The 23,193-nt window shown below is 40.4% G+C and overlaps 1 protein-coding gene across 6 annotated transcripts in view; it reads right to left on the bottom strand.

Moving 5' to 3' along the window:
* The window catches only part of LOC122730714 (malate synthase, glyoxysomal-like), a 73,415-nt gene that overhangs the window by 16,768 nt on the left and 33,454 nt on the right, over window positions 1–23,193 (bottom strand). For all 6 annotated transcript variants that reach the window (XM_043970005.1, XM_043970004.1, XM_043970003.1 and 3 more), the window contains 9 exons: window positions 22,597–22,725; window positions 19,915–20,133; window positions 18,579–18,669; window positions 17,154–17,230; window positions 16,851–16,961; window positions 8,531–8,590; window positions 7,544–7,700; window positions 6,407–6,605; window positions 4,449–4,527 (listed from right to left, as the gene is read on the bottom strand). In XM_043970005.1, the coding sequence (XP_043825940.1) occupies window positions 4,449–4,527; window positions 6,407–6,605; window positions 7,544–7,700; window positions 8,531–8,590; window positions 16,851–16,961; window positions 17,154–17,230; window positions 18,579–18,669; window positions 19,915–20,133; window positions 22,597–22,725 (1,122 nt within the window). The remainder of the gene's footprint in view (window positions 1–4,448; window positions 4,528–6,406; window positions 6,606–7,543; window positions 7,701–8,530; window positions 8,591–16,850; window positions 16,962–17,153; window positions 17,231–18,578; window positions 18,670–19,914; window positions 20,134–22,596; window positions 22,726–23,193) is intronic.

A 23,193-nucleotide genomic window follows, 5' to 3' on the forward strand; every position in this document is an offset into this window, starting at 1 on the left:
TTTCATGCTGGCCACCACTACTGTATATTTTATTAGCCCAAGAAGAGATAAAATTATTTTTCTATTCCATAGCCTTTAGGAAACTCTTTTCTTTTTGTTCTTTTTTTTGGTGGTTGTTTTTTTGGGGTTTTTTGGTGAGGCAGTTGGGGTTAAGTGACTTGCCAGGGTCACACAGCTAGTGTCAAGTGTCTGAGGCTGGATTTGAACTCAGGTTCTCCTGACTCCAGGGCTAATGCTCTATCCACTGCACCACCTAGCTGCCCCTCTTTTTGTTCTTCATCACTGGAAAACCCTAATTGTTAGGCATGATGATAATGGTGATGGGAAATTTCAATTATTTGGACATCTACCAAAAGTATGGTAGTTGACAAATTTTGAAGGATAATTTTATTCTTCAAAAGGTAAAAAAAAAATAGGAAGAAATCTTCTGTTCTGAAAATTATTCTGGCAAGTATAAATGATTGGAATCTTGGGGGAAAATGATAATTCCACCTTAAGAATCTATGTTAAAAGATAGAAAGGTCAGGCAGTTTGACGCATGCCCTGGATTTTGGGAGATGAGATTTTAGTGTTCAGAGAAAGAATAGAGATCATCTCATGCCCTAAAGTTCTACAGGGAGGGGTAAGAGAAAGAGATGGAAAAGTCTTTAAAATGAAATTTTGACAAAAGAAATTATTCTTATGAGGAAGAGACGGGAAATAGAGCAACATGGATTTACATCAGTCAATGCAGATATTTTTTAAGTATGTGTAAAAGACAGAAGCAAGGGCAAGTGAGAGTGAAAACAAAATAACTGCCATCCTGAAAGAACATAGTCAAGAGATAAAGCTCAGAATGAGATGAATCTTTAATGAAGACTGGACCAAGAAAAAGACATTTAAAAAAATACAGCATGCAAATAAAATAAGTGCAAATTAATCTACTTTAAATAGTTTTTAACACCAAAAATTGAGAAACAGCTAGAGAAAAGGGCAGGGCCTGGACAGTAAACATTCTCAGAACAGGGTCAGTGGGTTCCACTTGCTACTAGCCCATGTCAAAGGGCCTAGGAAACCTGCTGCTGGAAAGGGGTAATGGCCTATAGTAGCAGGGACCTGCTTTTCAAACCAAAGTTTGTACAGACATTCTGTAACTGGTTCTAGTCAACTAACCATATGGTGAAGAGATGGAATTCTGACTGGCTGTTCAGCTAGAATTTGAAAGCCTTCAAGAGGCATGGATCAACCTAAATGAGACTCTTCCCTTTGTGCTCTGTGTCCAATGAGGAAGATGAAGTACTCTGGGCCCTCAAGGGGCTTTGGGCCCTCTCTCACCCAGAGCCAACATGAAGCCATGATACGTGGGCCAGGTGCTACTGCTTCTGTTGATGTTTTCTGTTATCCTTTTAGGTGAAGGAATACTGGAAATGTCTAAGAATCCATGAACTATGAAATGTCAGAAAAGTGAATACCAGAAATAGGGGAGCTGGTTAGCCCAACAAAGTTAGCAAGGGCAGGGTGCCAAATCTCAAAATAAAACCTCATCAAGCAACTCTGCTGGATTTGGAAGTGAATCTAGTGGGGGCAAATGCTTGATAGAAACTGCTTTCAGTGTGATTCCACTCTTCCCAGGGTAGAGAGGAGAGAATATTATGACACCTCCTTCTCCCTCTATGAGTTAAGAAAGAAATGCTTTGTGACTTCTCTTCTTGCTATAGCTCTCCCTTTGTAAAATACCATCCAAGACATAGAGGAATTAACACAAATTCCTAACACCAGAAATGATTCCCCAGTGGGTAAATGTAAAAAGGATAGGCACTGGCAAAGAAGAATTGAAAACTGTTAACAACCATATGAAGGAATGCTCCAAATCACTAATAAAAAGAGAAAAGCAAATCAAAACAACCTAAGAATTTACCTTACAACCTGAAAAATGGCAGAGATGACAAAAGATGGGAATAGTTAATGTTGCTGGGATTGTGAGAAGATAGGCACACAAGGGCATTTCTGGTAGAACTGAGTCAGTAAGTAATTTTGGAAAGCAATCTGGAATGATGCAAATAAGGTGACCAAAATGCCCATGCCCTTTAACCTCTGTTACTAGGCTCATACCCCAAGAGGCCAGTAATAAGAAGAAAATTCCCAGATATACCAAATTATTTATGGTGGCACTTCTGGTGATGCTCATTGTGAACAGGGATTGTTTCATTCTCATCACCTTGCCCAGTAAGTGGCACTTACTAGGTGCTTAATACTTTCTGACTGACTAGATAGAGATCATGCTATATGAAGTCTGGTTAAAGGAAAGAAGGATGTTTAACTTGGAGAAGAGATTTACGGTGGACATAAAAGCTACCTTCAAGTATCTGAAGGCAGGGTTTTAACCTACAAGAGCCATTCGATGTGCTCAGCTTGGCCCAGAGGGCAGAACATGGAGCAGTACTTCAGGGACAGATTTAGGATAGATAATAAATACATAGAAATCTTTCTAACAGTAATATCTGGAAGTAGAAAGGGCTGTGTCGGAAGATAAAGAGTTCCTTTTCTTTGAAGAGGAGTCTAAATGATTTTTTTAGGAATGTTGTACTTATCCAAGTATGGCCTCTAAAGTGTCACAGTGGAATAAGAGCAAGACCTGGAGTCCAGCTTGTTTACTTGGAATCAGGAAATTCTGAGTTAAAATCTCATGTAAGGGGGGGCAGCTAGATGGTGCAGTGGATAGAGCACCAGCCCTGGATTCAGGAGTACCTGAGTTTGAATCCGGCCTCAGACACTTAACACTTACTAGCTGTGTGACCCTGGGCAAGTCACTTAACCCCAACTGCCTCACAAAAAAAAAAGAAAAAGAAAAAAATTCTCATGTAAGGGGGGCAGCTAGGTGGTGCAGTGGATAGAGCACCGGCCCTGGCTTCAGGAGGACTGGAGTTAAAATCTGGCCTCAGACACTTGACACTTACTAGCTGTGTGACCCTGGGCAAGTCACTTAACCCTCATTGCCTCGCCAAAAAAAAAAAAAAAAATCTCACGTAAGTCACTTACTAGGTATGATCTCTTGGGCAAGTCACTTAAAACTGTTGTCTGACCCAGTTTCTTCATCTGAAAAATGGGGATAATAACGGTATCTATCTCCCAGGGTTGTGAGGATAAAACGACATATTTATCAAGCAGTACGTAAATATATAGGATTTAGATGGCTTATGAGATAGATGCCCTTTAATTGTGAAATTAATAATTTTATGATAGCAAGGATAGAGAGATGAGATGGAAGAATTTAGGTGCAACAGTTTCTCTCTACCTATACTTTTTTTTATTTTTTAAATTTTTGGTGAGGCAATTGGGGTTAAGTGACTTGCCAAGGGTCACACAGCTAGTAATTGTTAAGTGTCTGAGGTCGGATTTGAACTCAGGTCCTCCAGAATCCAGGGCCGGTGCTCTATCCACTGCGCCACCCAGCTGCCCCATCTACCTATACTTTTGCTTTTTGTAAGGACTTAGAAAACATGAGCTCAAGCTACCAAGTTACCTAATGATGGACAGTCTGATGAGGTAACCAGAAGAATAACAGAGCTATTATGAAGTGACTCATTCTGACCATGATCTGATGATACAGAGAAAACACCAAGTAAATGAGAGAGGTCTTTCCAAACACTGCAGAATGGATTATGACAAATTAGTATTGCAACTTAAGAGTAAAGAAACAATTAGAGATTAGAATCTGAAATGTCCTGTGGCCTACAAGAACATAAATAGAGTGGGTTTATTTCCAGCTTCCTTAAGGCCACAATGAAGTAAAATTTAGCTCTTCAAATTCCTTTAAGCAACAAAATAAAAGAATATCTAAGAAAGTATAACCTGTTTTCAAAAACTCTCTTCCTTAAATGATAAAATATACTTAACTCAGAACCATTTAAAAATAAAACAACAATCTGTATGTAGGATAAAAAAGATCAAAGTTGTCTATTCTAGTCAGAATGCAAACTATTATATTTGCCAACCTGGCTAAATTATTAACAAACCAATTCCTAGGATCTAGAAAATTAAATGGAAAAGATTACATCACTTTAGTTTTTTTAAAACAAAGACTACTATATTACTCTTTAAAAAAGAAACAAACAGGGGCAGCTAGGTGGCACAGTGGATAAAGCACCAGCCCTGGATTCAGGAGTATCTGAGTTCAAATCTGGGCTCAGACACTTGACATTTACTAGCTGTGTGACCCTGGGCAAGTCACTTAACCCCCATTGCCCCGCAAAAAAAAGAAAAAGAAAAAGAAAGAAAGAAAGAAAGAAAGAAAGAAAGAAAGAAAGAAAGAAAGAAAGAAAGAAAGAAAGAAAGAAAGAAAGAAAGAAAGAAAGAAAGAAAGAAAGAATGAAAGAAGAAAGAAAGAAAGAAAGAAAGAAAGAAAGAAAGAAAGAAAGAAAAAAGAAACAAACAACATTTTCCCAAATGTAAAACATGTACAAAAGTACCTTCTGCATTGGTTCCACCAAGCCAATATCATACACCATAAATCCATCCACTCCAGCCTTGATTTCAAACAGTTTGAGCCTAGAATTAGCAAAGAAACTCATTGGTAATCTGTTTTCATTCAGAACATTTTATTGGGTTTTCTTTATTTATCTTTTTTATTATAAAACTTTCATTTGGAAGGTTTTATACTTTTTATTACTTTTTAAAAAATTTTTATTTTTTGGTGAGGCAATTGGGGTTAAATGACTTGTGCAGGGTCACACAGCTAGTAAGCATCAAGTGTCTGAGGCTGGATATGAACTCAGGTCCTCCTGACTCCAGGGCCGGTGCTCTATCCACTGCACCATCTAGCTGTCCCTATACTTTTTATTTCTAAAGCATCAAGTTAAGTCATAGTTTCCTCATCCTGACCCATAGGACATTTCTAGTTCAATAGTACTTTCATTTATCTGGTAGACTTTTAGCAAATATATCATCTAAACACAGTGATAACTCAGAAGTAAGCTAAGCAAAATAAGCCCTTGAATGTTGCAATGGCTTTTAACACAAACCCAATGACCATCATGGGTGGCTTCAAAGCACAACCTTTTGGTTTAGAAAATTAAGGTCAGGGCAGCTAGGTGGTACAGTGGATAAAGCACTGGCCTTGGATTCAGGAGGACCTGAATTCAAATCCAGCCTCAGACACTTAACACTTACTAGCTGTGTGACCCTGGGCAAGTCACTTAACCCCAATTGCTTCACCAAAATAAATAAATAAATAAAAAGAAAATTAAGGTCAGGGGCAGCTAGGTGGTGCAGTGGATAGAGCACTGGCCTTGGATTCAGGAGGACCTGAGTTCAAATTTGGCCTCAGACACTTGACGCTTACTAGCTGTGTGACCCCGGGCAAGTCACTTAACCCCAATTGCCTCACACACACAAATTAAGGTCAGTTGGAGGACCTGAGTTCAAATTTGGCCTCAGATACTTGACACTTACTAGCTGTGTGACCCTGGGCAAGTCATTTAACCCTAATTGCCTCACCCCCCCCCCCCCAAAAAAAAAGAAAATTAAGGTCAGTGACTGAATGAGTCTGGTTGTATGATTTCTTTTTTGTCCTTCAGCTCTTTATAGGGTACAGAATACAGATTAGGAAGGTAACTCAACAGAGAAAAGAAATGGTTGCTCAATGATGCTGACCCCTGAGAAGCATGAGAAGAGACAGAATCAACAGTCTAGGGTCCTTTAGTTCACAATGCTACCCACATCAATATGAATAGGTCATCCAATGGAAAAAAAAATCAAATGAGAGTCAATATGTTCTATGAAGGCAGGAAAGTATGTACATATTTTTCTAGGATTTTCTTTAAATGGTTAGTATAAGTTTTCTAGAAAAATCAGTATATTTATTTATTTCCACTGACAGCAGAGAAATGAGATCAGTGAGTTGTTTGTTTGTTTGCTATTATTCCAATAACGAAAGTAGAGCAAATGAAAAAATCGGTAAAAATGAGAAGAGACATGGTCTACTCTAAAAACGGAACTTAATGCTGACAGTGAGCTTTTGTGAGCACTTCTCCACACTCCCATACTGTGAAGTGTATGTCAGAAGACACGGCTTTGAATCCTGGTTCTGCTGTTACCTTTGTGAACTTAAATCAATTCTCTCTGGGCCTCATTTTCTTCATCTGGAAAATGAAAGGGTTGGGTGAGATCCTTAAAGTCAGCATGATGTAGTTTTTAAAGTGCCAGATTTGAAGTCAGGATCTGTATATCTTTGGGCAAATCACTTCATCTCTCTGGGCCTTAGTCTCAATATCTGAAAAATGAGAGGGCTGGGCTATAGAACCTTGAAGGCTCCTTCCAGTTATAAATCTATGCTCCAGTGAAGGTTTTGGTCTCTCTGATTCAATCTCCAATGAAAGTACAATTGAGAATTTCCTCTCTAGTTCCTAAAAAGTCGAGATTTTCTTACCGTTTAACAGCTGCTAAGACTGACTGGTAGCTGTCACTTTTTTGGTCCTTTGGTAGTAACAAGGCAGCCATCCCCCCAGTTGCCAGAGCTCCTCGCCTGTGACATGTCTGCACCAGCAAATCCATATAACTCTTGAGGAAAAGCTTCTCCATGTTAACATACTTGCTCCTGTCTGGCAGCAAGAATTCAGCTCGATGGCCTGGTAGAAAAATGGGGTGTGAGAAGAAGAGGTGAAAGGACATACAAATCAAAACACTCACTGCATAATTTGCTCTCCAGGTCTGCCTGAAAAATCCTAATCCCAGCCTTGTCAGAGCCAGAGCAGAAACTCTACTGGTTCTCACATTAGACTAAGAAAACATACATAAAAAAAAAGCTGAAAAACAGTGACTTTCCTGGCATAGACACTTTCCTTTCACTAATTCCGTTCGAGAACCTTTTTAAAAAATACCTACTATGTTCAAGGAACTGTCTCGCACACTAATGACACTAAAATTTTAAAATGACAGTTGCAGTCCTTGCAGAGCTTATGGTCTGTAGTAGGAGGGCATATAAGATGCATACACCGCTGAATAAGAAAATCTGAGAGGGGAGAAATAATTTTCTACTGTGCAATGAGAGCAGAGGGCAGCATATGCAGTACACTATGAGAGCTCAAGGAAGACTTTAGAGGAGGTGGCACCTAAGCTGCGTCTTTGAAGGAAGGGGATTTCTACTGGTAGGGATGGAGGGAAGAAGCTATCGGCTTATACAGAAAGAGATCAAGGAACATATCAGTTTGTTCAGAACATGGGAGTCCATGAAGGAGAACAGTAACTTAAGTGTAGGGGTGGCCCTAGCTTGACTCCTACCTCCTTTAAAAACTCCTTCCTGTAACACCTACCTGCCAACCTTTTACCCCCTGACCCAGAAGAGATCTTTAGTTAATTCAGTTGAGATGATTTAGTTAATTCCTATCCTTTAAGGATCTCTTGGGATCCCACTTGCCATTTCTCCTGACCACATTGCTTACCCTAGGTTTACTGGGAATAGTCACACTTATTTTTAATGTTACTGTGAAAACAAAAGTTTCTCTTTTGCTGTCAAAAATTACTTTAAAAAAAAGTCTTTTTCTGTTAAAGATCACTTTCTCCTCACCAAATCTGGAGACAAAAGAGGCAGAATAATCCCAGATGCCACAGTTCAAGCCAGCAGAATGGTCTCTCAGTTCATATAGAATCTCTTCCATCTCAAATGAGGCCAGAATGCTTTCTATTAACACAGTAGCTTTGATTGTACCAATGGGCATATTTAGCTGCAACCAAATGAAGCAATTGTGAAGAAATGGAGAAGGTAGTTAAATAAAAATGATTCTCTTTAAAAAAAGGTCAGAGGAGTTATGGACGAGTTTGCCATGTTAAAGCAAAACTGACTAGAAAGACTTTTCTAGAAGCAGGGTTCTGAGCTAGGAATCAGAAAGACCTGGATGGGTTCAAAGTCCTCTTCGGACACTAGTGATGTGATGCTGGGCAAGTCCCTTAACCTCAGGGCCTCAGATAACTGCCTAGGACTTATCTATTAAGTCATGGCAGCTGAAAACACTTAGACCTGTCCCTAGTGCAGAATCTTCATGATTGATAAGTAACAGAAGTGTCTTAACATGCATCATTTCCTTGCATCTCTCTTGCATCCTGCCACACAGGAAATAACCCCTCCAGTGAAGCCTACAGCTGTGTCAAGCCTCAAATGCTTGAAGATGTTAGGCAAAAAAGACTGGTTGAGACATGACCTCAGTGTCTGTGATGAGCCCTGAAAGGTCCCTAACAAGGCTACAATGGCCAGCCTGGTTCTCCAGCCCCAATGGGGACACTGCTCTGCCTTTTGTGTCTTGGTATTCCATACACTGACAAAATCCCTTAGTGTGAAGGTCCAAGCTCCTCGTTTGACAGATTAAGACATAGATACCTAAAGAAATGAGAAGTTTTGCCTGATGTCACTGAAGCCCATGTGTTCTGAGGCTTACTTTCTGCTATACAGCCAATCCTCCACATAAACGTAACATCTGTAAGTCTCAGCAGTCATAATTATTTTCTTTCCTTATTACCAAAAAAGAACTTAAAAGTACAGTTTTTTAAAACAATTTACCTTTTCCTGGGTCCAGACAAATATGTTATTCCATAGTCTGGCTTCATGATAACTTTCTACCTGTGGCATAATAATGTTGTATGTGAATTATAATTAGTAGTAAAATGTACACCATCACTTAACTAATGCATTTTATAGAAAAGAATTGCTTACATGGGAACAGTGCTTTGTGAAGCATTCATCTGGTCCTTTGTGAAGTAGATAGTGGGAAGAGCATGGGGCTTAACATCCAGAGATACAGGGACAGACCCTGAACCCCAGTTACTAGCTACTTCTCAGAGCTGTGGTTTCCCCAATTAGAAGATGGAGATGAAACCAACCTCAGAGGACTATTGGGAGGAAAGAGCTTCACAAACTCAGTGTGATTCCTTCTCCCCTTTTTGAAGGATGAAAATCCTAAACCCGGAGAGCATAAGCACACAGTGTTGTGCCCAGGGAAAAGGAGCAATGCCCGGGTTGTGACTCCAAATCCAGGGCTTTTTTTTTTCTATATCAAAGTAGTTAAAACAAGCTATTTTTACTTTTATTGGGTGTAGGTTGTCTTGTGGCATTCCTGAATTTTTGCATTGATCTTTCTAGAAATTTCACACTGATTTTAGAGTATTGGATACTATCGAATGATCATCTTAAGTCTGTAAGAATCACATTAATTTACAAAATTAGCTTCTAACAGTTTAAAATTCATTTTTCTGTGTTACCATTGTTCATTATGGCAGTATTTTGAACTCTCAACAATAGAGAAATCTCTTCATACACGATTCTTTCCTCTGTAAGACGGAGGTAAAATTAACAAATGTGACAACAGGGAATAAAAAGTTCAGTTGGGGGACAGCTAGGTGGCACAGTGGATAAAGCACTGGCCTTGGATTCAGGAAGGACCTAAGTTCATATCCGGCTTCAAACATTTGACACTTACTAGCTGTGTGTCCCTAGGCAAGTCACTTAACCCTCTCTGCCCTGCCCCCCCTCCAAAAAAAAAGTTCAATCGGAGTTAACCAAGTTGATTTCTGTCAATAAATCAACAGGTGACCATTATTATGTTGCCAGATATTAGGTGGGCATAAAATTGCAAGGGTTGGGGCAGCTAGGTGGCACAGTGGCTAGAGCACCGGCCCTGGAGTCAGGAGGACCTGAGTTCAGGTCCAGCCTCAGACACTTAACACTTATAGCTCTGTGACCCTGGGCAAGTCACTTAACCCCAATTGCCTCACCAAAAAACAACAACAACAAAAAAACTGCGAGGGTTGTGACAGATGGGAGACTACAGAAATTCAAATGTTCCATTTTTATAAAATTATAGAATTTCTAAGCTGGAAGCAACCTTATTGATCATCTTGCTCAAGCTCATCTCTGACCACAATTTTCTGGCCAACTTTTGCTCGTGGTACTGAGTAGTGGATTTACAATCAGAGGCCCTTGGTTAGAATCCCATCTTTGTCCTTTACTCCCTTGGGTGGCAGTGGAGAAATCACTTAACCTTTCTTGGCCTCAGTTTCCTCAGCTGCAAAATGAAGAGGGTGAGAGGCAGCTAGGTGGCGCAGTGGATGAAGCACCGGCCCTGGATTCAGGAGGACCTGAGTTCAAATCCGGCCTCAGATACTTGACACTTACTAGCTGTGTGACCCAAGAGTAAAAAAAAAAAAAAATAACGAAGAGGGTGAATTGGGTGACTTGTGATGGCCTTTCCAGTTTCCAAGCTTCAATCAAATCTCTTCTCACACCCTGCACTTTGTGCTCATCATGTTCACTCATCCCTGCCTTCCTTCTTGTTCTCTAATGCTGTTAGAGCCTTGGTTCCCTTCTTAAAACAACATTAATACTGGGGTGGCCAGCCAGTTCTGTCATGTCCTTTCCTTTAGCCTTGAATGCTCAGCTTTGGGGAACTTGACTCATCTGCCTTCACTACTCTTCTCCTGGTCAAAGTTAACCCCTCCACCTATATTTGTGATTCCACCCCATCATCTTCTTTAATGCCCAAATTCTAAAACTTGGCTCCACCAAACATCATTTTTGCCTTTCAATCTTTTTCTCTATTTGCTTTGCCTCTTATTCTACAAAAGTGTTCAGATTTTCCTTATCCTCAAAGAAATTATAAGGCCCTTCCCTTGATCTCACTACTGCTTCAATCTATCACCTTAGCTCTTTTCTCCCATTTACTGCCAAACTGGTAGAAAGAATAGTCTACATTCATTTTTTATACTTCCTAGACCACTCAATCCTTAATCCCCTCCCTCTTCAACCTATACCACTTCTTCACACCCTCTTTAACTGACTACTGAAGTTGGTTACTTCCTACAATACTACCCTGGTTTACTTCCATATCATCCTACTGAAACAACACACTCTGTAGTCAATCTAATGTCTCCCTTAAGGTGAAATCCAGTGGGTTTTATCTGAACTCATCCTTCTTGATTTCTCTGCAGCATTTGATACCATTTACCAATAAACTCCAGTGGCTACCTATGGGATCAAATATAGACTTCTCTAGCATTAAAAGCCCTTCACAAGCTGCCCCATCCTATCTTTTCAGCCTTAAATACACATTAACCTTTTTCATCAGCCAAACTGGCCTTTTCACTCTTCCTTATACCACACTCCCATTTTCCACCTCTATGCCTTTATCTTGGCTGTCTCCCAAGCCTGGAATGCACATCCTCTTTACTTCCACCTCTCAGATTGCTCATTTTGCTTCAAAGCTCAGCTCAAGTATTATCTCCCACATGAAACCTTTCCTGATACCACCACCCCCACCAAATTAGCTATTATCTATCTTGTAAATACTTTGTATATAATTATATATGAACATGTTATCTCTACTCACTAGACTGTTAAGTTCCTGTAGGGTAGGGACTTTTGCCTTTCTATCTCTAATACTTAGCACAGGACTTGGCACTGAGTAGGTACTTCATGAACAGTTAGTGATGGACTGATTACTACTCCTTAATTCTTTTGTTTGTTTTGTTGTTGTTGTTGAGGCAATTGGGGTTAAGTGACTTGCCCAGGGTCACACAGCTAGTAAAGTGTTAAGTGTCTGAGGCCGGATTTGAACTCAGGTACTTCTGACTCCAGGGCTGGCGCTCTATCCCTGTGCCACCTAGCTGCCCCTACTCCTTTTTTTTTGGTTTGTTTTAGTGAGGCAATTGGGGTTAAGTGACTTGCCCAGGGTCACACAGCTAGTAAGTGTTAAGTGTCTGAGGCCAGATTTGAACTCAGGTACTCCTGACTCCAGAGCCTGTGCTCTATCCACTGCACCACCTAGCTGCCCCCAACTCCTTTTTGTTTGTTTGTTTGTTTATGGAAACACAGAAGTTTATCACCACCAGAGATTACAGAAGGGTTATCCTTAAGGAGACAAGCAGCTTAGCATAGTCGATAGAGAACCAGCAGAAAGACAGGGTTCAAGTCCCACCCCTAATACATACAGTGGCATGTAACCTGGGCAAGTTAGTAATTTCTCAATGCTATAGGCCAGTGGTATCAAACATGGCTGCATTGTGGCCCACAATACTACTGAGTAGGCCAAGCCAGATTAAAAAGTAATTGGGAAATATTAAACAAAATAAATAAAAATCATCAGGTGAGAAGAGGAATCAAACTTTCCCCTGACCCCACTACCCTTCCATCTCCTGCTGGATACAGTGTGTCCGCCTGAGCCCCTCTCCAAGCCACTTCTAGCTGCCCCAAAGCAACTACCACCTCCAGCTGCCAGCCCAGTCTCCCAAGTGAGATTTGCAGGACCTCCAAAGCAAAGAGGAGAAGCTTTCCCTTTGACCTCAGGCCTCCCATCTCCAGCTGCACCTGCCCCCCTTGGTGAGCATGCTCCACCCTGCATTTGTGACGTCTCTGCCGAATTCCTCGGACTCAGGAGTTGGGGGTGGCCCCCTCCGGGCTCCGACCATTGCTGGTGAAGGGCGCTGGGAGTGCTGGAACCCGGAGGGCAGCTCCTTACATCTCGGTGGGACCTCCAATTGTGAGGGAAAAATCCATCCTCTTCTCAATAATTCTCAGAAACTCAGCAGCGAGGTAACAAAGGCTTTATTTTCTTCTCATGAGAAGGAGGCACCCTAGTGTGCAGCTAGTGGGTGCCCCCTCCTTACTTCTTGATCCATTTTCCTCTCTTGGTTTCCATGTCAGTTAACTCTGAAATTATTAACATGGTTCTTGTCCCATCTCTTTAAATGTTTTTTTTTTTTTTTTTTAGTGAGGCAATTGGGGTTAAGTGACTTGCCCAGGGTCACACAGCTAGTAAGCGTTAAGTGTCTGAGGCCAGATTTGAACTCAGGTCCTCCTGACTCCAGGGCCGGTGCTCTATCCACTGTGCCACCTAGCTGCCCCTTCTTTAAACGGTATTTTGCTCCCTTGTCATCCTCCTCCAACCCCTTAAATGGCACTTATCCCCCAAGTTCCATGCCTTCAATTATTACCTTTAGGTATATTATGTAAATTACTCTTATCCTCATGCTCTCCAATCCCATTTCTAACTGATTTCTGTCAGTGCCTAAAAATAAATGTGTCTCAAACTGACCACATCTTCCCTTACTCCACAACCTTCCCTTTGCTCTTCTCTATTTCTTTGGATGGCATCACTACCTTCTTCCTAGTGACTCAAGCTCAAAACCTTGAAGACTCCTTTGATTTTTCCATCTCTTTTACCTCCCACATCCAATTAGTTTTCAAGTCCAATATATTTGATCTACTTATTTCTTATATCTGTCCCCTCTTCTCTATTCCAACTGTAGTCACTTTGGTTCAGGCCCTCATTTCTTCTTACCTCATTTCCTAATTTGTCTTCCTGCTTTTAGACTATATCAGACTTGTTATGGGACTTCAAACTGGAAAGTTCCTAGGGGATCATCTAATCCAACTCCCTCATTTTACATATAAAAGGTCTGAGGCCAGAAGAAGGGAAATAACTATCCAAGATCCCTTTTTCAATTCATTCAATGTCCTGCTCAAATCATCTTCTTGGTCCTCTTCTCTGATCATACAACTCCTCCACTCAAAACCTTCAACCCGACTGCCTACCAAATAAAATATAAATCCCTGGGTTTGGTTGTATCTTCTGGGTACCTTTGCTTAGCCCAACAACCATGCCTAGAATGAACTCTTCTACTTGACCCTATCTATCTTGGTCTGTTTGTCTATATATCCTGCGCCCTCCCCTTACATTAGGCTGTGAATCCTTAAGAGCAAGATCTTCATCAGAGCTATCTTTGTAGTGCTAGCATTTGGCACAATGCCCTACAGTTAATTCCATACCCCAAGGATCCACAGTTTTGTCTGTGTGGGCAATCCTTTCACCAAAACATTGCAACCCTTTTTATACCTTTGGTAACTGGACTTTATAAGTTATTGTGACTAAAAAATCTAGTACTCTGCTGCCACCTTTCTGGTGGAGAGGCTGGTCCTTGTACAACAAATATAAAGTCCATTGCTAGGCCCGAAATGGAAGAATTTCCAGCTTGGTTAAGACATACCATAGTTTGTGCTATGTTGTCATAGCTTTTGACTTACCAGAGACACTGTCATACTGTGATATGACAATAGATGTCCTTAATGACTTTTAAACTAAACTGCTTTGACTTCACATATATAATAGGTATCCTATTCCTTGCCTTCTCAATGGATGGGGGAGGGGCAGGAGGGAGAAAATTTAGAACTCCAAATTTAAAATGAATCCTAATGAATGAATAAATAAAATCTGGGAGGCGAGGAATAAAGTAAACTGTTCAAGGCCACACAGATCAACTTGGTCCTACAGAGCTGGGAGTAGACCAAGGTCTCTTAACTCATAATCCAGTGTTCATCTCTTACTTGGCTATATTGCCTTGGGACTTCTCTGATTGACTTCTTCACCATGCTCCAAGAAGCTATTATTGGGATAAACTCATCATCCTGTAAGTAAGATCTCATCTGTTTTGGTACTCTACCTCATGATACCTTCTGACTCTCTGAAGGGTGGGGTAACGAACTCCAAACCTCCATTTAAGAAGAAACCTCAGCTTTGACATCTCACTTCTCATCTGCCTGCACTACTCTGGGACTTCTCTGACTTCTCCCTCATACCCCAAGGTCAGGCACCTTCCCCCATCCCCCTTTGCAGCTTCCTTTTTCAATCTCAAACAACAAATCAAAGAAAAACTTATCTTTCCCTCTAAAATAACATCTCCCCACAAACTTCCCTATTTCTATTTAGGATACTACTATCTTTCTGGATTCACGATAACAAAATCTTGAGACTTAGAAGGAAACCCCCCCAGCATCTAGTCCAACCCATAGCTGAAAGATATCCCTTTATTATGAGACAAGGGGGGCAGCTAGGTGGCACAGTGGATAAAGCACCAGCCCTGGATTCAGGAGGACTTGAGTTCAAATCCAGCCGCAAACACTTGACACTAGCTGTGTGACCCTGGGCAAGTCACTTAACCCTCAATGCCCTGCAAAAAATAAAAATTTTAAAAAAATATTATAAGAGACAAGTGAGTGTTTGCATATTTCCAACGAAGGGGAACCTCCCACCTCCCAAAGTAGCTAGTTTAATTGTTAGCAAGTTTCTATTCACATTAAGCCTAAATTAGTTTCCTTGCAACTTTCCCCCATTGCTCCTAATTCTAACCTCTAGGGCCAGACAAAACAAATCTAGTACCTCTTCCTAAATACAACTGATGTCCCCCTCAAATCTTCTCTTCAAGTTAAACATCTTTTTGGGTCTAACCATGCCTCCCCAATGCTATCCTTATGAAGTGAAACCCAAGGCCAAGACTATTTACTTGCAGACTTTCATCACATTCAAGTCATTTCTAGACTCTTCTCTCTCTAATTCTTCCGTGTCCAATTAGTTGCCAAGTCTTTTTAGCTCTGCCTCCACAATGTCTCCCGTATCCACTCATTCACTTCCTCTCCACTCGTATGGCTACTACCTTAACCCAGATATTATAACCCAAGAGAAGCTCATGGAGACAGTGTGTGCAGAAAGAGGAAAGGAGAGGGCACGAGACGGAGCATTTCATCACAGCACAAAACACACCTGAGACCACAAGGTTGGGACTATTTCTCATTTTGACGCCCAAGCAATGAGTGCAGCGTTTGGCAGGTACCGGGCACCCTTGATAAATACTTGCTGGGACAAGTGGCTGTTTCACTTTGTCTTAGTATCACTAGCAATGAGCACAATGCCGGGTACAGAGGAAGCACTTCATAAAGACAGGTTGTCTAACTGCATCAGAAAAGACCAGCAGAGCTAAGAAACCAAAGGAGATGTGATTGTCAGCCTTTCCCTAGGGCACACAAATTCTTTTCCCCAGATCTGCCTCCCACCTAGGAAAAATGCTTTGCATGAGCACCTGCAATATCTGGGGGAGATGGATCCCAAGGCAAAAAGTGTCTGGGGTGAGATGGGCTCTATCTAAATCAACACCCTAGTTCCTAGCTTCTTCTTCTTTTTTTTTTTTTTAGTGAGGCAGTTGGGGTTAAGTGACTTGCCCAGGGTCACAGAGCTCGTAAGTGTTAAGTGTCTGAGGCCGGATTTGAACTCAGGTACTCCTGACTCCAGGGCCGATGCTCTATCCACTGTGCCACCTAGCTGCCCCAGTTCCTAGCTTCTTAAACTGTGGGTTTACACCCATTTGGGGTCATGTAACTGAATGTGGGGGTTGTGAAAAATATGGCAACAGTAAAAGGTTATGTATACCTATTTTATGTACCTGTATACCCAGAGTCACATAAAAGTTTCTCCAGCAAAAAGGGGTTGAGAGTGGAAAAAACTTAAGAAGTCCTGTGCTATGGGACAGCTAGGTGGAGCTCTAGGGGGCAGCTAGGTGGTACAGTGGATAAAGCACTGGCCCTGGATTCAGGAGGACCTGAGTTCAAATCCGGCCTCAGATATTTGACACTTAACTAGCTGTGTGACCTTGGGCAAGTCACCCCAAAATGTAACCCCAAATGCCTCACCAAATAAACAAACAAACAAACAAGAAGTTCTTCGCTAGTCATTGTAAGCCAAGCACTGAAAAGTTGCTCAGGGCTGGCTCCCTGTGCTATGCAAAAGCTCTGGAATCCAATAAGCAAGGCTCACGTCTTCTTAAATTGCAGACTAAATACTTTTCAAACATTCCATCGAGATCCATGAAAGCTTTAGGAAAAATTGCTCTTCAGATTCTGAGATGTATCTAGAGAGATTTTTTACTCTTAGGATGTCAATTTAGAAATGCAGGAAATTCCAGTTTTCTTTCAATGCTGCTCTAGGAGAGCCTTTCATTAAGAATTTCTGGGTTACTTTGATTAAGCGGTTAAGAGGAGCTATTTATGTTATAAAGATTACCTTTGAAAGATAAAAGAAAGGTCCGCTTTCATTGTCATACAAGATCTTCCCCACATGGAACATCAGCAGACCATAATCAAAGAGGGCACCAGGTACTTGCTTTCCATTCACCTACCAAAAAAATGCAAGAATCCCACTTCTGAGAAGCAGGCAAGTCATAAGAGGTCCCATTACCAGTTCTTTAATGATCTATGTGGGAACAGGTCCAAGATTTCAAAGGTACTTCAACTGAATAAATAAAAATGCCTTATTTGCCTTATACAAAATACATCATTACAGTTGTACAAAAAAAAGTATTACTACCATCATACTGTGTTCCACCATGTTCCAGGCTCTTGGTCTAAACATTAGAACGGGTGCTTTGGATATTGGTGGGGAACCTAAAATGATTTTTAAAAAAGTAACCAAAAGTAAGATAAATTTTCATAGATACATCCTGAACTCTATACAGCATACAATACAAAACCAGGAATCTTGATAATATTGTGTGAGAAAATAATGGGTTTTTTTGGGGCCCCCCTACTCGAGGGAGCCTTGCCTGACTTCTTTTAAGGCCAGCCCAGAGTCATTAGAGTTGCAAAAGAAATGCAGATTGACCTTCCCGACTACCTAAAGGAAGTTAACTCACCTAGGCGGACCTCCTCCCCCCCCCCCCCAAACCAAGTCATGTCAATCAATGGACTGGTCAGTTACCTTGGATCAATGTTCAGTGACCCACTTCTACCTGAAAGAAGATAAAAACCCTTGGGAAAAGGGGGTCAGCCTCCTCTCTTCTCTCCCCTGATTTTCTCGCTGCGCCTCTCCCCATCCTGGTATTTTATGCTGGGCCTGGGACACTGGAGGAGGCAGCCAAGCAGCCCCCATGCTCTCTCTTTTCTATCTAGGTACAAGGGCTTCTGAACTCTAATTCTGAGCAATGTCCTCTCTCTCTCTCTCTCTCTCTCTCTCCCCCCCCCCCTAACATTTAATATGCTTTAATAAATGCTAAATGCCCCAAACTGGTGCAGTAGCCTCTAATTTATAGGTAGCAATATATTAGAAACCCCAGCTAAATTCCCTAAAACCTAGAATAGAGACAGACACCTCCACATATTTTCAAACGACACAACTGTCAATTTTAGTGCTTTAGTCTGGCATGGAAGGCCTCATGTAATTTAACCTCGGTCTGCTCTCCTGATCTTATTTCCAAATACTGGGTAAGTTTTAGCCAGGCTGGGTCTACTTACTGACCCCCTGAACCTGTGATCATTTTTAGCACCATTTTTTAATTCACTCCACTCCCCCTGTGAAGTGTCAGCCCCATCTCCACTCTCACTAATCAAATTCTATTTCTATATACTTCATGGCTCAGTTCAAGTCCCACTTTAGCAGAGATTTCCTTGACCACTCTGACAACCCACAGTAGTGACTTTTCAAGCCTATTAACTCTGCACTTACTCCCTGAATGCATTTGGCATTCAATCATATAGTACTTATGCCAGTTATCTGGTTAAAACATAACTCTTGAATCATTTAACTTCTCTCTCTCTCTCTCTCTCTCTCCCTCTCTCTCTTTCTCCCCGCTCCCTCCTTCCATCCATCCATCCGATCTCTTCCTTGATCAGAAGCTCTTTGAAAACAAAGACCATGTAGTGTGAATTGTTTTTTTTTACCCTCCCTATCTATGATTCTTAGCTCAGTGTTCAGCACAGAATATGCTCAAAAAGTAATTACTAAATTTAATCTCACCTGGAAATTTATGGTGAACAGCTTGGAAGATATTATAGATACCCTTAATTTGATTAAAGAAAGTTGGACAATTGCCATCATCAAAATCAACCTGATGGTAGAAAGAAACAAAAATATTATTTTCTCATGGTTTATAGAAGGCAGCCAGGTGATGCAGTGGATAGAGTTTTGAGCCTGGAATGATGAAGACGAGTTCAAATCCAGCCTCAGATACTTACTAGCTGTGGGACACTGGGCAAGTCAAATACCTTTTTGCCTCAGTTTCCTTAACTGTAAAATACTAATAGCACCCACCTTCCAGGGCTGTTGTGAGGATCAAATGAGATAAAAATTGTAAAGTACTTATAGCACAGTGCCTGGCACATAGTGAGCTCTTTATAAATGTTTGTTATTATTATTTATTATTGTCACTGTGGGTATAATTGCTGACTCAGTTTAGGCCTTGAGATATGGCTGTACTTTGGTGAGGTCATCACCAGTTCAGGGACCCCATCAGCTTTTCAGGCCCAGGACCTGGAATTTATCAGTTCATCTAGGATCTAGAAAACTGACTAATTCTAACCAACTCATAAGACATGGATTGATGCCAATATACTAACTTCTAATGAGATACAGAACTGATGGGACATATGGAATCATCACTGGCACTCCTTTCGTGGTGAATCAATTCACTCAGAGGATCACATCATCTTAAACAGTAAAAAAAAGCTGCCTACTTTAGCTAGAGTAATCCTGCAATAAGCTGAAAAATTTCAGTACGTCAATAATGAAGGTTTGAGTATAAAATGTTACAGATCCACAACTGTAGAAAACACCTAGCTCTAGTTTAAAAAAAAAAAATTAATGAGACTGTTACATACTTCCTGGAAACAAAGTTAGCAGTGAGAAGTAAAACTGATCTACACCAGTTATCTTTAATTTATTCAATTAGTGATTTAAAAAACCACATATTCGGGGGCAGCTAGGTGGTGCAGTGGATAAAGCACCGGCCCTAGATTCAGGAGTACCTGGGTTCAAATCCAGCCTCAGACACTTGCCACTTACTAGCTGTGTGACCCTGGGCAAGTCACTTAACCCTCATTGCCCTGCCAAAAAAAAAAAGAAAAGAAAAGAAAAGAAAAGAAAAGAAAAGAAAAAACCCACATATTCAACTGTTATGTAACATACCACCATGATTCCTATCAGCAATTTCCTACTGAACAAATAACAGTGATAATACGTGATGGTAACAACTTAAAATCTACGTACAGATACATACATACAGACATACATACATACATACATACAAAATGCTATGCTCCAGTGGACTGGAAGCTCCCACATAATCCCACTGTACCTGAATGCCCTGGGCAGTGGATCCTAAGGCACTAAGGAATCGCTCAGTCTGGTAAGGTGCAGTGTCGCCAATATCCACCTGACGGTTCTGTAGTCTCCTAGGAACTGGCAACACTTTCCAGGTTTTATCCTTTCGAATGTGGGAAGTATGAGGGGAGAAGTCTGGGAGGCCACTGGTTAGGTCCAACTGAACTTTTCGAGCAATTCGCTGCTGCAGGATCTGTCCAACATGAATATTTTTTTAGTAATTTCCAAATACTTTTAAGCAACATTACTTATGCTAGCATTTGGTTTTTAAAACCTAGAGAGAAAAAAACAAAATAACAAAAAAACAACTTTCCTTTTATAAAGCCTCCACCCAGGTCACAGTTCTAGTCAAGTTAGTTCTTAACTTTAGTTGAGGGTAGTTGGTGATTCTCAAGCTTGTGGGTTTTATACTGAAAATTCCATTTTAGTATAGTCTTCCCTCTTTCTCCTCTCTATCCTCCAAACTCCAGACTTATTCTGAAGGAAATGAAAGAATTTTTATTCCTCTTTTTTGGGGGGGAAGAAACTGGCTCTTTTTTTCCTCTCTAAAAGGCAGACTTTGGACTTCAAAAAATTATTTGGAAGGAATTGTGTGATGTGCTAAAAATGAGTTTTAAAATGACTTTTTTAAAGTTATTTTTTGTATGTTTCTATTCAATTTTCCTGGTATTGCAGAAAAAGTTATGAAATGAACTTCCCTTTCTTCCTTCCCACAAATGGAAATAGTTTTGAAAAAATGACTTGCTACTCTGATACAGGGTGGGCCAAAAGTCATGATGTTTTAATAACTTTTTGAAACTTATTTTTTCTTTATTTCTACCATTTATGAGATTTTATTTTTCACACATGATATAAATTCATTTCTTATATATATTGTATATTATTCTATGGTATTATAAATTTAAAACAAAAAATAAAGGAGTTATTAAATATGGAAATCCCTTCATGACTGTTGGCCCACCCTGTATTAATATGCTTATTAAATTTATTTGAAACAAGTGCCAACTTTTAATTTAGGATACAAAAACTTTAAAAACTCCCTTTTTTCTATGTCAAATCTAAACTTGTGAAAACTACTTTGAAGTGGAAAAAATAAAACTTATTTCTACAAATCATTTTTCTAAAACCTGGGAAGATTTGATTCAAATGTCTAAAAAACAAGACTTTGTTAACTGAAAAAAATTAAATAGAAAAATAAAAAACAAAAACCAAAAGATGACAGGGTTATATATTTAGAGGTGGAAGATAAGTTATCTAGTCCAGCTTCCTTGTTTTACAGATGAAGAAGCTGAGGTTCAAAGGATAATAATATATTTTGATCTTCAACCTAATTAACAATTTCTTACCAGAGATTATTATAAAATGGATTGATCAAGATTTCCACAAAGTAGTACACACCTCTTTTTGAAACTGCTCATAAGTGTCTTATAAAGACTGAAATTAAAAATGGGATCACTTCCCCCCCAAAATGTAATAAAAAATGGGATCACTAAAAAAAAAACAAGAAAAAAAAAACACCCAAAACTCTACATTGGGACAGCTAGGTGGCACAGTGGATAGAGCCCTGGATTCAGGAAGACCTGAGTTCAAATCTGCCCTCAGAAACTTGATACTTATTAGCAATGTGACCCTGGGCAAGTCACTTAACCCTCAGTGCTCCACCAAAAAACAAAAACAAAAACCTAAAAAACAATGGGATCACTACAGATACTGTAATTTCCAAAATGAAATATGGCCCATTCTCCTCCAAGCCTGGGCCTACTTCACTGCCTATCTGTAGCACCTGTATAACATATACCTATCAACAGATCAATTTCAAGATTGCATTCTGTCTAGCTTAGTAGCATCATCTGAGCAACATACATTTTTCAAGTGCTTCCTTCCCCCCTCCCCCCAGTATATAATTAAACCAAATTCTTTCACCTTGCTGAATATTTCACTGAGGCAGCATTGTAATGTTCTGTGGGGTCAATGAAATTAGCAAAATGTCATCTAGGAACAGGAGCACTTGAATAACCTCACCATCAACAAAGAATCCAGGGGGCAGCTAGGTGGCGCAGTGGATAGAACACTGGCCCTGGATTCAGAAGGACCTGAGTTCGAATCCGACTTCAGACACTTAACACTAGCTGTGTGACCTTGGACAAGTCATTTAACCCTCACTGCCCCACCAAAAAAAAAAAATTAAAACAAAAACCAAAGAATCCAGCTCATCTTTGGACTTTACACAAGATACTGGCTTTGGCAAACATCTGCCTGTTTAACATCTCACCTCATGTAAGTACCCAGGGAATTGTTGAACACTGATACCACTCGCCACATTTACCTTAAAGTTTTATACGATTCTGATGTACATATAAGAGAGACCCCAATCTCTGAAAAAAGGGCCACATTCTGCTCTAATGAGAGAAATGCTTTCTTAAAATTCACATACAAGAAACATGACACTTCTCTACATTCTTGAGTCATTTCTTGGCTGGAGGGCCATGGAAGCGGTTCCTGCTTCATGGAATATACAACTGTTGCCAACTTCATCCCTAAAACGCAGCTCATTCCTCCTGCCAAGAGGACCAGAACACTGTTGTTGTTCAGGCTCTACCATCTGTATTTTCAAATCACAGTCAATCAAAGCAAATTTAAATCAGTGCCAAACAACCTTATCCACGTCCAGATCAAAAGTTGAGACCAATTCAGCTAGAAACCGAACAGCATCTTGGGTTAGGAGGGTGTTATATTCATGTTCCAAACCAGGAGGAGGGAGTGCCAAGTCCACAGCTGCCAACATCTGAAACACAGAACATCAGCCAATTCCACAGGGCCAATTAAAGGGACAAATCCAGAACAAAAAGTGAATTACAGCATTCAGAAATGTTCTATAAGTGAGTTAAAGTCAGATTCCAAATCTTTTCCCATTTTCTCCAAAAGAACAACATGCTAAATTTTAATATTTTTTTTAAAAAGGTCATGTGTTGGGGCAGCTAGGTGGCACAGTGGATAGAGCACCGGCCCCCAGGAGTACCTGAGTTCAAATTCGGCCTCAGACACTTGACACTTACTAGCTGTGTGACTCTGAGCAAGTCACTTAACCCCAATTGCCTCACCAAAAAAACAAATAAATAAATAAAAAGGTCATGTGTCATGTCACATTTCTTATTTGTCTCATCTACATTGTGCCACAATGTTCATATGTAACTTCATGGACAGAAATCGTGCATTTTGCTTTAAATCACATGCAATGCCTAGATGTAATTCG

The sequence above is a fragment of the Dromiciops gliroides genome, chromosome 6, assembly GCF_019393635.1.
Source record: "Dromiciops gliroides isolate mDroGli1 chromosome 6, mDroGli1.pri, whole genome shotgun sequence".
In the NCBI taxonomy this organism is placed as follows: domain Eukaryota; kingdom Metazoa; phylum Chordata; class Mammalia; order Microbiotheria; family Microbiotheriidae; genus Dromiciops; species Dromiciops gliroides.